The sequence below is a fragment of the Galleria mellonella genome, unplaced genomic scaffold, assembly GCF_026898425.1.
Source record: "Galleria mellonella isolate WM207_F2 unplaced genomic scaffold, CSIRO_AGI_GalMel_v1 utg223, whole genome shotgun sequence".
Taxonomy (NCBI): Eukaryota; Metazoa; Arthropoda; class Insecta; order Lepidoptera; family Pyralidae; genus Galleria; species Galleria mellonella.
Genome location: NW_026442042.1, coordinates 1803242 through 1816506, shown reverse-complemented (window position 1 = coordinate 1816506; position 13265 = coordinate 1803242). Strand labels below are relative to the sequence as shown.

The 13265-nt window shown below is 30.6% G+C and overlaps 1 protein-coding gene across 1 annotated transcript in view; it reads left to right on the top strand.

Moving 5' to 3' along the window:
• LOC113517643 (BMP-binding endothelial regulator protein) overlaps positions 1-13265 on the top strand; it is a 70910-nt gene that overhangs the window by 22842 nt on the left and 34803 nt on the right. Inside the window, exons 2-3 of the mRNA XM_026902396.3 lie at positions 4496-4679; positions 12351-12451. Coding sequence (XP_026758197.2) covers positions 4580-4679; positions 12351-12451 — 201 coding nt within the window. The 5' untranslated portion in view covers positions 4496-4579. The remainder of the gene's footprint in view (positions 1-4495; positions 4680-12350; positions 12452-13265) is intronic.

The following is a 13265-nucleotide window of genomic DNA, read 5'->3' as shown; positions in this document are numbered from 1 at the left end:
CATGTTAAAGTACTCGAGGTCAATGATCGCGTGGTATGCTGTAAAAAATGTGCTAAGGACGTCAGATCGGAATTCTATCAACTGTACAACCGATAGGTACTAATACAGTCGGGGTCATTAATTCTCTTATTAGCTTTGAATAATTAATTAACATATAATTCGAAAAGCATAAGCTTATCAACTTTGCTCGTTAGTGAACCAGATTGTTATGTTACAGCCATTTTAATTAGTTTTTCCCTATGCTTCTATATTGTGACAAAGTAAAACCTGAATTTGATTTTGTGTATTTTAATTAAATAGATTTGTTGTCTCTAAAATATAATGATTACATATACCCTATGATAACAATATGATATAAAAAATATTTAATTAATTATATATTTACATATAAAAATATTTCTTGGTTAATTATTTCAATCTCTACATAATTTTTTTTATGCAACTTAAAATAGCAAACAAGGATAAATGACATGAGCAGTACAATGGACATAACAGAATATACTGTTTCGCCCATGATATCCCTAATGCGTTGCCATTCCTGAGGACTCAGGTGCTATTCCTCTGTACTCTGCAAATTCACTGCCATAAAAAAAAAACAAAGTCGCTTTCCGTCGTCTTTACGTTTAGATTTTTTTGTAGTTGTTTGTTTCACTCTTATAACTGTTATTAATGATAAAAATATTTACGAACATACATCATCTGTCCCGTTTGAAACATTTTTCTTATAAATTGGATAAATACACTTGCAGTATATATAATTTATCTACAGTGAATTGAAAATCCACTAAATGGAGTGATGATCTCAAATGCATTGCAGGGAGTCAGTGGATGAAGTGGCTCAGGACCATTCTTTATGGCTGTCTATGGGGGAGGCCTATGTTCAATAGAGCATAGATAACGACTGATGTGATGAATCGAAAAACTATTTAGGGATTTTATAGTTTGTTTCAATACTTTCAATAGTGCTTAATGTAATAGGTAACCAAGTTTTGTTGAAATAATCACAAAAGCATTATCTAAATTAAATTAGTAACAAATCAAAATATACAATCAATATATCGATTTTTTATTTGTTCCTTTAATTATATGATAAAATTTTTATTAAGCACTATTTATTTTGAGGTTTTAGTTCCATGCAACTTTATTACAATATAAATCAATACCAATATTATTCTATGCCAATACTCGATGTACACAGACGGACTATTTAGTTTTATATTGTTTAGATTTTAAAGGTATATTTGATTTTCACTACAATTCTAAAAAGATTAAATTTATTGCGTACTAATTCACACATGAAAATAGTTTAGGTACGCACTATAATATTTATCGACACTAGCCCAATAAAACTGATCACCTGGCAAATGGAGAATTTTCTGGTATTTGCATTAGTTATAAGAACATAATAAATAAGAGCTATTATAACGTTTAAAAGCATTTTTTAGTAAATAGTCTCTTTGAATTAGATTAGTCTCTTAGAATAAGAATATCAATTTCTAATAAAAAATCACATTTACGTAATTGATTTTTGTGCAAATAAACACGACGAGTATGTAATTAAGAGTAGGAAATAAAAAAGCTATCTACTACGTTCTATGTCAAGGTGCTTAAGGTTGCAAGGTCAATGTGCTTTCATTGCATTTATTTCTAGCGGCTGCGAAGCTTCTCGTGTTACTTAATTTTGAGTCTTAGTTTTAAGTACTGTTAAGTCTATTTGCTGCTGTTCTACGATTTGTTCTACGATAAAACAAAATCGATGTGAACAAAATCTTGTCGTTCTGAGTAATATGGGAAATATATCAATAAATATGAGAATGTGTAATTTTTAATTTTGATAAACGTTAAATTAAAAAAAAAATTTAAGATATTCCTTGTGTTTTTAAATCCATATTATACTTTATATGTAAATGTGTGTACATATATCTATACAAACAGATAATTGCTTAAAGTGGATAATTTTAGCTATACGACGTATTAAACCTTATATCTAGTAACATTCGATAGATAATATTACATACCGAAACCAATTTCATATGTAAATTCTACGAGTGTATTTGACGTAGTTGAGTTGTCAAAAAGTTGTAGAATTTAAAATTGTTTTTTATAAACAACTTGTTGGTACAATCACCTTTAATTATGGTTATGAACTCTCGACAGGTATGTTAACTACAATTATTTTTTTACGTAGAGCACTACTCGTAAAACATATATTTGAAAAATTAACGTTATTTAAAGTTTTATTCAATTTTCTTTTAATATCGTTTAAAAATTACATTAGCTCGTATTTGGGTCATATAGGGAATGTACAATATTTTATATGCATTTTTTTTATGACAGTGTTTCATCAAATCAAAGTTTTTGGCAATTATAGAGATGATGTGATTCTTGGTGCTTTTATTATACATCCACAGGAACATACATAAACAATTTTTATAAATTTTCGCAGAACAAATTACCTATTACGAATTATGTTCGGGCAAAAAAAAGGATTTTTCCTTATTGTATTAAATTTTGTAATAAACCGGTATGTACCTTGATTATCAATATTTATTTATTTGCTTTCATTAATATTAAATAGTATATTGCGAACCTGATTTTAATAGACAGTGACAAGTGGTTACAACATGTGGGGGACGTTCATGTACCTATCCATGTGTCTACATTCTACCACAGAATACGATTATTTACACAATTACTCAGGTACTACTACACCGCTGTACAACTACACCGAAGCTTGAAATAGCTCCGGTGTAGTTGTACAGCGAAAATTTTATAGTAGTTTAATATATTGCCTTTGTTGTGGTGCTTTAAAGTTCAGTTCTTGTTCCTCACACAATATAAACATTTGAATTCAACTCAGACTCACACGAAGAGGATCTAGACATTTTTATGTTTTATATGTATTTATTTAAATCAAAAATATTTTAAAATGTCAACAAGTCATTCTAGTACCTATAGTACTTAAGCGTTCCGCTGAATTTGCGATTTAGATGGTACTGTGTGTTTTTTTAGTTGATTCCTGGGATCTGCTTATATGATAAAAATTTGCATTATTTAAATGTAAATATTCGCCAATATAGAAACAATATAGATACAAATATTTGATAGATTTCTCTTTGTATACACAGAGTACAAAAATGGTACTTGCAATCTTTGTGATAGAAGTAGGTAGTAATTTCTAAAGAGAGTAACGTACAAGTATGTTCTTTGTATTAAATTTAACAGTAACCAGTAGGGAAGTAAATGGATCTATATTTAATTGTGAGGCAATAACTTTTTATTAACAAGTTATTTTTGGAAGACCAATACAATATATTTGGTTGGATTTACACCACTATGATATATAGATTAAAAATAAATCTTAGTATGTTATACTATTACTTTTTGGCTTTATTTATTTAATATTGCTGTATCAAACAGTCATAAATGACGGTGCTAATATTCTATGTACCTAAAGTAATCAAATGTGGAATTAGTTTTTAATTATTCATAATTTTGCATCAATCAGATTTTTTCTTTTTACAAAATTTTTTACTAAATACATACTCGTACACACATATCGTCATAGTCGTAGAATACTGACGGATCTGACAAAGATTACATATAAAGATCCGTCAGTATTCTACGACTATGACGATATACGTGTCGCCTATCTCCCATTAGAAATAATGGAAAGCCAAATATTCCGAATCTTACAGATATTTTTTGCTTCCTCTACATTAATTAATTTGAATAGACTGATTACAAATTAAAAGTACCCATAACAGGCGAGCTTACATATTCATATAACCAGTTACGGGTACTTTTAATTTGGCCCTTCTTCCGTACGTTGTCGCCTATTTGGTTGATATATGTACGTTCGTCTACAGTGGCCCCTATCAACATCTCTACTCATTCGAGCTTGATAAATCTCTTTATCTTTTTTCATTTTTTTTCTTTCGTAATTCTTCTTTTATCCTTGCTCTCCAAATGACCAACCAAATTAAAATCTTACTAATATAATAAAAATGTAACTAAACGATGTTTGTATATTTAAGAAAAACATATAGGAGTGATTTTAATAAGAGCAATAGAAGTCAAAATATTTTTTATAGTATATTTATCTGTCTGTATGTTTGTTCTAGCATCAAACTGAAACTGTTGTACCAAATTTGATATAGTTTTCTTAGTTATATATTTAAGATCTAAAATTCGTTACGTCATCTAAAAGTGGTTACCTACTTTCAAAATTTACGCGTATGAAGTTGTAGGCAAAAGCTAGTAATAGATATTACCAGTCATAAAATTGATGAAATAAATTTACATTGGGTCAGTTAAAGGTAACCAAGTCTGAATCTGAATATCTACTTAGTACTATTTATATGGAGTTAGTTCTGTCACGACAGTGCAGCACAGACTTGAATCAATTTTCAGTTTTAGCAGTTTGATGTCAGTAATTGACCCAATGTGAACATGTACTTATTTGTTGGTATTTTACCTTTATGATATTCATCAGGTGTTGCGCAAGATTGGCGTGGCGCGAGGGTGTGATGCGAGGAGCGCTGAACGGCGGGCGCCGGCGCCGCGAGTAGTTGCGACCATGCGGGCGCCGCGCCGCTCCGCACACGCCGCCGCTGCCTGCCTGCTAGCGCTCGCCTTCACGCTCGTCGATTCGGTGTCCGCAAACTCCGTTGTTATTAGTAATTATCTTAACATTACTTAGTAGATGGTAATAGAATGGTAACTCCGCTTGTGCTATCAGTATACACTGGCGGAGCTCGTATGAGAGGTGATAGGTGAAGATGAAACCTCAGTCAGGTTTGTCAGTCAACCTTGGTCAGTTGGCTAAGAATTAATTATTGTGGCTTCTAGAGGAAACTGCATGGAGATCGATCTGATAAGATATATTGCTTGCAATGGAGATTGCCGTACCTATTACTATCAATTTCTCTTTTCTTCTTTATGTTACTATTAAACAAGTCTGAACGTCATAAAATTGTGCAATGGTAGTATTTTATTCCACGCGCCTGGGTATGTTATGTGTGGTATGGTACCTACCGAGGTATGGTAGTGAAGTATGGTAATGAAATTAGCTCAGTTGGCACATTGTTATGAATTCACTTGGAATTAACCATGATACTTTCCAGAGGAGGCTTCATTACTAATCTTAATTATTAAAATTTCCTTCAATCTGAAGGATTTTTACTGATTGACAGATGGAATGGCAGATTCATCAGTCTATTGGTTCACACTGGTAGAGTTGTTATCAGTGAGAGATGATATGTCACATCACACAATATAACTATTGTGAACGTTATTATTAATGATGCATACCAGCGGTTACCAATAACATCATGTAAATCAATAGAGTTACTCAATAGATGATAGTTACTATATTTCATTAGATGCTCTCAACTTGTGGTTTTTTCTTAGAAAAAGTAGCTATCTAAACATTCAAATCTCAGGATTACACAATATTAAAAATTTTATGAACTTAATGTATTGTAATTATTTAATGAATTTAATGCATTCATCGTTTCCGACAATTGTTTTGACAATTCCTAATATCCAGTAATGTCTATTAAAATGAACACAAGTTGTAAAAATATTGAACCCAGGATTGTTCAAAACGAGAGGTTATATTTCCCTTCTTAGAACAGAAAACCAATAACGTTAATTGTCTTCTAAGGTTCCAGGAGTGGGCTGTTGTACACGGATCTATTGTTAGGTATTTATTAAACTTGTTAGTGTCGGTTAAGTAAGTACTTACGCGCACGTCCAAAGAGACGTGACATGAGAATCTAAGCAATTGACAATACTCAATTGCTGTTTAAAACAATTCAATGTTAATTAAATCAATCACGCCTTTATGTAATAAATGAGGGATCTATGACGATAATAATTATTTTATTTGTCTCATTATAAAGAAAAATGTCAAACGTAACTTTATCTGATCGGAATAAGGAAGTAAATAATCTAGATATATGATAGGTAGTAAATAATTTAGAATCTGTGTGTAGACTCTGATAAAAATTCTTGGATATTTTGAAGAGCTTTGAAGACTGATTTTACAGTTGCACTCAGTTCCTATGAGAAACAAATTCTCTCTTAAAATTGGTTATGACGTTATGATTTTACAAGGATTCCCCACTTCTTTCCTATTCACAAGTTTGCAAGAAATAATTCGTTTTATCAATATGGGCTAGTATGTATTTGTAAAAATTTTTTATACCATACTATAACACTGTGCAGAAGGACCCTTCACTAGATGGAGCAACCTCAAATGCATTGCAGGGAGTCAGTACAGGTGGTTTAAGACCGTTCCTGATGGCAGTCAATGGGTAAAACCTATGTTCAGTAGTGGATAGTTAATGGCTGATATGACGAGAATAGTACAAAAAAAAAAAAACAAATTAAAACATCAAGATATGTGAACAGTCTATACTGTTCTGATATCTTGGTTTGATGTCTTATCTGTATAATAGTTTTTTAATGAATGACAATAGAATGGTAAGCTCGTCAGCACTGATATTCATCTGTGAGAGATGCTAGATAAGAATAAAGTCGGATTAGTCAACTCATTATGATTAATTCGTTAGGAATTAATCACGAGGTTTTCAGAGGGAACCGCGTGGAGGTCGACCTGATAGGACGTTAGCAATGAGATAATTAATTCCCATTATTCCCTCACGTATTAATAATAATATCTCATGGGGAGAGATTCGTTCCCAGCAGTGGGACGTTAAAGAGTTATTATTATGACGAATAAATGTACGTGGTACATACAGTGGTGATTTCTTACGGTGAATAGAACAAGATACAAAATTTAAAAATATATATATATTTCACGTTCATGTTATATGTTAATAACTAGTAAGTGACAACATGTTATATTAATTATTAAAATTATTTAGGGTATTTAATACACAAATTTGGGTCATTATGTTCCTAATATAAATTTATGTTCGCTGTGATTTGTAATTAAATGATTAGTAAATATATTTGTTTATTTAGAGGCTTTTCACAAAGGAACGGATATAAAATTGAAACGAAGACTAGCTATTAACCACGTTATTGAAAAGAAAAAATACATTAAAAATGATTGCGTAATCAGGATACGATTATGGAGCATTAAAGTCTGAGCTAATAGCGGTAGATATCTATTACATACATTGATTCATGTAAAGCAGGGCTATACTAATGACAGTTTATCCTTAGGCTGTGATTGAACACTGCGCTGAAGGAGCAACTTTCGAAAATTAATGTCATCAATCTAGACTTTATTATTAAAATGACTTATAAACACCGACCTAACGATTACTTTATGTATACGCGCATATGCTTTATATCTAAAACATAGCAATCAAACTGCGTGTAAAGTGTTTAATGTACCGTACAGTTTCGTTATTAGCATAATTTCATGTCACTTGCTGGAATAATAGTATTCGAATATTTAACGGTGATTGATATTCGAGTATTAAGCATATGTGAAAAGATATAAAGAAGCAAGAAACTATATTATATTAAAAGGGTACACTGAAATCTAGATATATATTTCAATAATGTTATTGTGTAATAATATATATATATATATATATATATATATATATATATATATATATATATATATATGTTTGCGTATATATATATATAAGTAAATTATTAAGAAAATTTAAATTAAATTATAAAATATGTATAATGTTTTATGTAGGTACTATAGAGCCTATTAGACTATAGCACATGTCTCAGGAAAACTTGGTGTAAGGTAAGTGATCTCAAATAAATTATATCTACAAAAGCCTGTTTTCCTATATTACACGATATTTCCTATATATTGCACGATATTCGACATTTTTTTTTCTTTATTAAATTTGTATGTAATCTTGTGGCAATAATGGCGGTCGAGCAAAGTACTTATTGATAAATTAATTAAGTACACCAAGGTTTTTCTCAAGGAAGAATTTGTCACTTTGTTATGCATAATGCTTTGATTTATAAAGTCATAAATTTTAACATGCCGAATATAAAGTCTTGTGTAATGTAGGTATTGACATTGATGAACTTAACTACTTATCTACAAATTCATCTACGATATCGAAGGACTTTCCTTAATCGTGATGTGCATTCAAACCAGATTCTGTTACTACGATTTACATGATTATCATGGAATTAGTTTGAACATTATATATAATAGTAATTAATTTTCGTAGCTGGAAAGCTTTTTTATTATACGACATAATTTAAATCCTCAACAATATGAATTACCTATCTAATTTGTTCATTTAAAATTCAGTGAATTATTTATATATTCGTTTACCTTGAACACCGCTCGTTGCTATGAGATAGCTATTATGAAATGTAAATACAACTTGTCCACAAAACGAAGATGGGTACCTACGGTGGATATTATAGTAGAATAATTGTTGATGATTAACATTGCCTTGAATCAATCGGTAATATCGTGTAATTACCATTTTTAACATGAAGCTTGTGTGTTAAATTTGATAAGTAGTTTCGGTATAAATAACAGTAAATGAGACGGATACCATATTATTAATGAGTCCGCTACCAAACATTATGTGTTCTCGTAAAACATGTTGGTCATAAGCATACATTAATTGCCAAAATATTTACGCAGGACACTGGCGACGACGGCGCCAGAAATGACTAGGTAGGTACGTAATAAGAATGCGGATCCGTAGATCTAAATCAAGGTAGTAGTGTGATCGTTCAGCTACGACATCTGATGACGACATTGTTGTGTCGTCTTACTGCGGCCAAGTGTGTTCCACTTTTATGAACGATTAGCTGATACCCATTCTTAAGCTGATAGCTAATGAGTTTTTTATTATAGTAAATTTTTGTTTTTAATCGATCGTTCTCAATTTATCTAAATTTTTTGTAACGAGATTATGTCGATAATTCTGAACCCATTTTCATAATTCTTAGTATGTAATAGGGGTCATTTTCATGTTGATTGCATATTAAGTTTGTGTTTAAAATGTTATTTTCCTTTGTAGAGCAAAAAACTTCTTGCAAAACAGAACCTACTTGACGCGCGATTCCGCATTCTAATTTAAAATATTTTCAATGTCTACAAACATCTCCTTATTTAACAATATGTGTGTGTGTGTGTGTTTACTATTGAAGTCTTTTTTATTTGCTAAGTAAAGACATTTGTCATATCTTGTCTTCATCTTAAATTTTGAATTAGTTATACTTGTTACAATAAACCAAGTCATCTATGAATTGAATTGTGGGTTATAATAGGGAAATGACTGATCTTCAAAAATGGCAACTCATCATATTTTACAATTGGTGATAAATAAAGTCATTTAAACTTTTTGGGATTTTATTCCAAATTGCAACCTAAAATGGTGGTAATTTGGAATATGTTTCTCCCATGATATAGTGGTACTTGCACTACGTTATAAATTGGTTTTATGGGGTAAAAAAGTCAGTGGAATCTCTTACGCGGGTATTTGAGATGAAAATTGTCGCGATAGGGGCAGTATAACCATACGTTATCATAACCAAACTTGCTGTCAAAACAATAGTATAGAAAAAAAATCTCTATTGATCTCTATACAATATCTATTGTATATATTATATTTTATGTTATATGAATAATGCAATATTTCCTGTCAAAGAAATGATGTAGGACAATTTGTTACCTGCAAACTTTGTAATGGTCTCTTTAGGACTGTCGTAAATTATTCAACAAGACAGTTTAAAGTGCTTTACTTGCACTGTTAGTAGTGGACAGTAAAATGTTCCCACGCGTATTGGTAAACCGCAACCTCCTCCGCACTCAGTGGCCACTATGAGGGCACCTGGCGAGTATGGTTTCCTATCTTGGGCAAAAATATCGAATAAGAATGATAAGAATCTGTATTTTTCAATTGATCGGAATTAGAATCAATCTATAAGAGAATCGATTTGACGAAAATCGATCAATATTTTTATATTTATGTCGACGTTTATAAAAAAGGAAATCTGAAAATTATAGAGAAGCATAGATTCAATAACTTAAAAAAAGGAAAAGTATACACAAAAATGGCATATGCATAGACTGGAGTAGATTATGATCTCGATTTGTTTTAAGAATTAAGGTGATTGTCCAAAATCATGATCTTCAATTAACTTTAAATAAATAAAAGTAGCAGATAAAACTTAAGTTGTACTTGGTTCAAGTAGGTATATTTATATCACTTTTAACTCCTTAAGAATGTATTAGAAAATGCCGTAATTAAAATATCCAAGTGCTAATAATGATTATTAGCGATTTATCGGCTGGCTGTGTACCATCGTCTTACCAACTTCTATTGTGAAGCAATATGCATTTTTTTCTTCTTTTCATATTTAGTATACAATATTGGCATGTCTTTTTATAGAGATAACTACGTGTAAATTGAATATATAGCTGGACTAAAAAGTGTGTATGGTAATTGATTATGTATTTTGTCTGTATTTATATATCTATGACAATAGTTGACCATATAAGTGAGACCTTTGGCCGAGTAACGTAATTTCCATAAAAAGAGATGTCAAAATTGTTTACTTTATATGCCAAGTATAAAAAAATTTACATGTGTCTATAACATTTTGAGTTAGAGTCGAGTTCTTACACTATTAGTAGGAACTTTTCTGTCAAAATTTGTTTATTCGTCAAAAAGTGTCTTACTGCTATGTAAGTGCAATTGTTGCTACCTGAGAGGTATATTAACCTCTTAGTTAGCGCAAGGAGTATAAGTAGGTATTTTTTAAAGGAATGTAGATCGAATAGCAATCCTGTCAGCCTATGTATGTATGTATGTTAGTGTGAACCTACGATAGCATTGTATTCATGAGGCAAAGATAAAGTCAGGTTACTTAACTGATTGTGACGAATTTGCTAGGAATTAACTACGGTGACTTCCAGTGAGAACTGCATGGAGGTCAAGCTGTTAAGGTTTATTACTAGCAATGGGGATCAGTGTTTCCAGTACTAACAATCCTTTCTCCCTCCTATAAGTAGGTAGTATTAACTAATACAGTGCTTAATTTAAAACCATCTAAGTTGCGAGAAATGTTAACGCTTGAGAAATGCCATGGGTTACTTATGTATATCTATGGAGGTTATGTTATATTACGTCTAAAAGACGACGGTTAAAAACGTTTCTATATTCTACTCCAGTATTTTGGTGCCTCTAAAGCTGCTATATTTCTTACATAATAAATTAGCTGCACGGGCTATACTCGTAATGTATAGTAACTTATAGGTAGGTATATGTGTGACCAGCGAGGTAATGTACCCAATTTGGATTTGAATTTTGGGAATTCACGACACTGGCTAGTTTTCTGTACACATGTTATCTTCTAAGTTTAAACTACATAAAATCATGTTTTTTTTTTTTAATTAAAACAAAATAGGTCATGGTTTTGTACACTAGGATTTTTTGATGAAGCTACTTAATTTTTTTTATGGGTTCATCAAGATAGTGGAAAAGTCAGTAGCAGTTATTGTTGTAAATCTTTATTGAATATACTTTAGGTATTTATTTAAAAATATAAAAATGTTTATAGTGGGAATTTATAAAATGATTTCTTGTTATCATATTTTTCATGTTTAGTTAATCTGTAATAGTTCATTGTTTAGTTTTTAATAATATAAAATATTTCAATAAACAGTTTAAATATTTTGACATATATCCAGAACGTACTTATTCTAACAACAAAATATATTTATTGAAACAATTAAAATCAGATTTTTTTTATTTAAAAAGCGTAGTGTGCAGGATTTAAAATACTTTACAGAGTTCATTGATCTTCTTCCTCAGAGATACTTTTATTAATATTTTAATTACTAAATATCAATGCGTTATCTTTAAACATTAAAATATTCATAACGTGTCTGTCATATCTAGATCTAGCCAGATCTATCAGTCTATCAGTGACTATACACAATTTCGTTCGTTATTTTTATGATAACGTAATTTCTTTTAAGTTTTATTCAATTTGGAATGACAAACAAGTTGACGATTCACTTGATAGAAAGCGGTATATCTGTTGACGTGAATACGGTCTCCATGACACTCATCTATAGGTGACGTTATATCAAGCTATATAAAGTTTAATAAATAAATGAAATGAATTTTATAATTATAAATAAATAATTATAATGAAATATAATTAATCATTCATTAATTATCTTATGCCTCCATACTCTGTAATTTTATTACAAAATTTCACCTTTCAAACCGTAATACAGCTAAGCATAGTTCAGCGGTAGAAACATGTGTTGGGCCATGGTATACCCAAATTAACGGCTATTACAATATCTCTTTCTGGTAAAATGTATACAATGTTTTATGCACAATTCTATATTTCAGTTGGTAAACGTGCTCCTTGCTCTAACGAAGGCGAGCTTGTACCCCTGCAAGACGCAAGACTCGTGCAAGATTGGAGTAGCTGCTTCACTTGCATCTGTAAGGTAAGCGACAATATAAATTCTTTTTTTTCTGATACAAACTATGATATATACTATATATATGATAAATATGATACTATAGCACCTTAACTGATTAACTAATCACTATAAAATTTCGTGTACGTGTATATCAAATATCTATTCTATTATATGGGATGAAAAAGAATATAGCCCACTTTTTATCCCGGTTAGTAAATATATCCCGGTTACGCGGACGAAGTCGCGGGTTATAGCTAGTTTGATATATTTGTGAATAATAAATAGTAAATCCGTAAATATATTATTTATATTATTGAATGCTAGTAAAAGTGGCAAAACATTGTTGTTGGATGGGGAACTGTATATTTTTATAATAATAGTTAATTACTCAAACAAAGTCGCGAGAAATCAGAGAGAAAATTATGGTATAATATAAATGTTAAAGCTTCGCAGATAATTAGATAATTATTATGGCTTTATTTAGGATCATTACAATGTTGACCGTCTATTACAATGTAGACATTCCCAGAGGTGATACTATGTAGATTCTGATTTGCATATTAATTATTCATATCAAGATTTATTCACCACATAATGTAATAGTACAGCGTTGATGTTGACGTCATTTTATTTTGAGAATACACGAGTAGATAGGTATACGTAATTCATTTAATTCGCTAACTGAATATTTCTTAGAATTCTTTCATTTAATATTGAGAGAATCTCAATTCGAAATACGTAAGATTAGTCGATATCTTATCTTCATATTCAGAGGAAAATGGAAAACTTTTGGGGTGTAACTTGTAACAATATGCAGATTGTTATACCACGACATGGA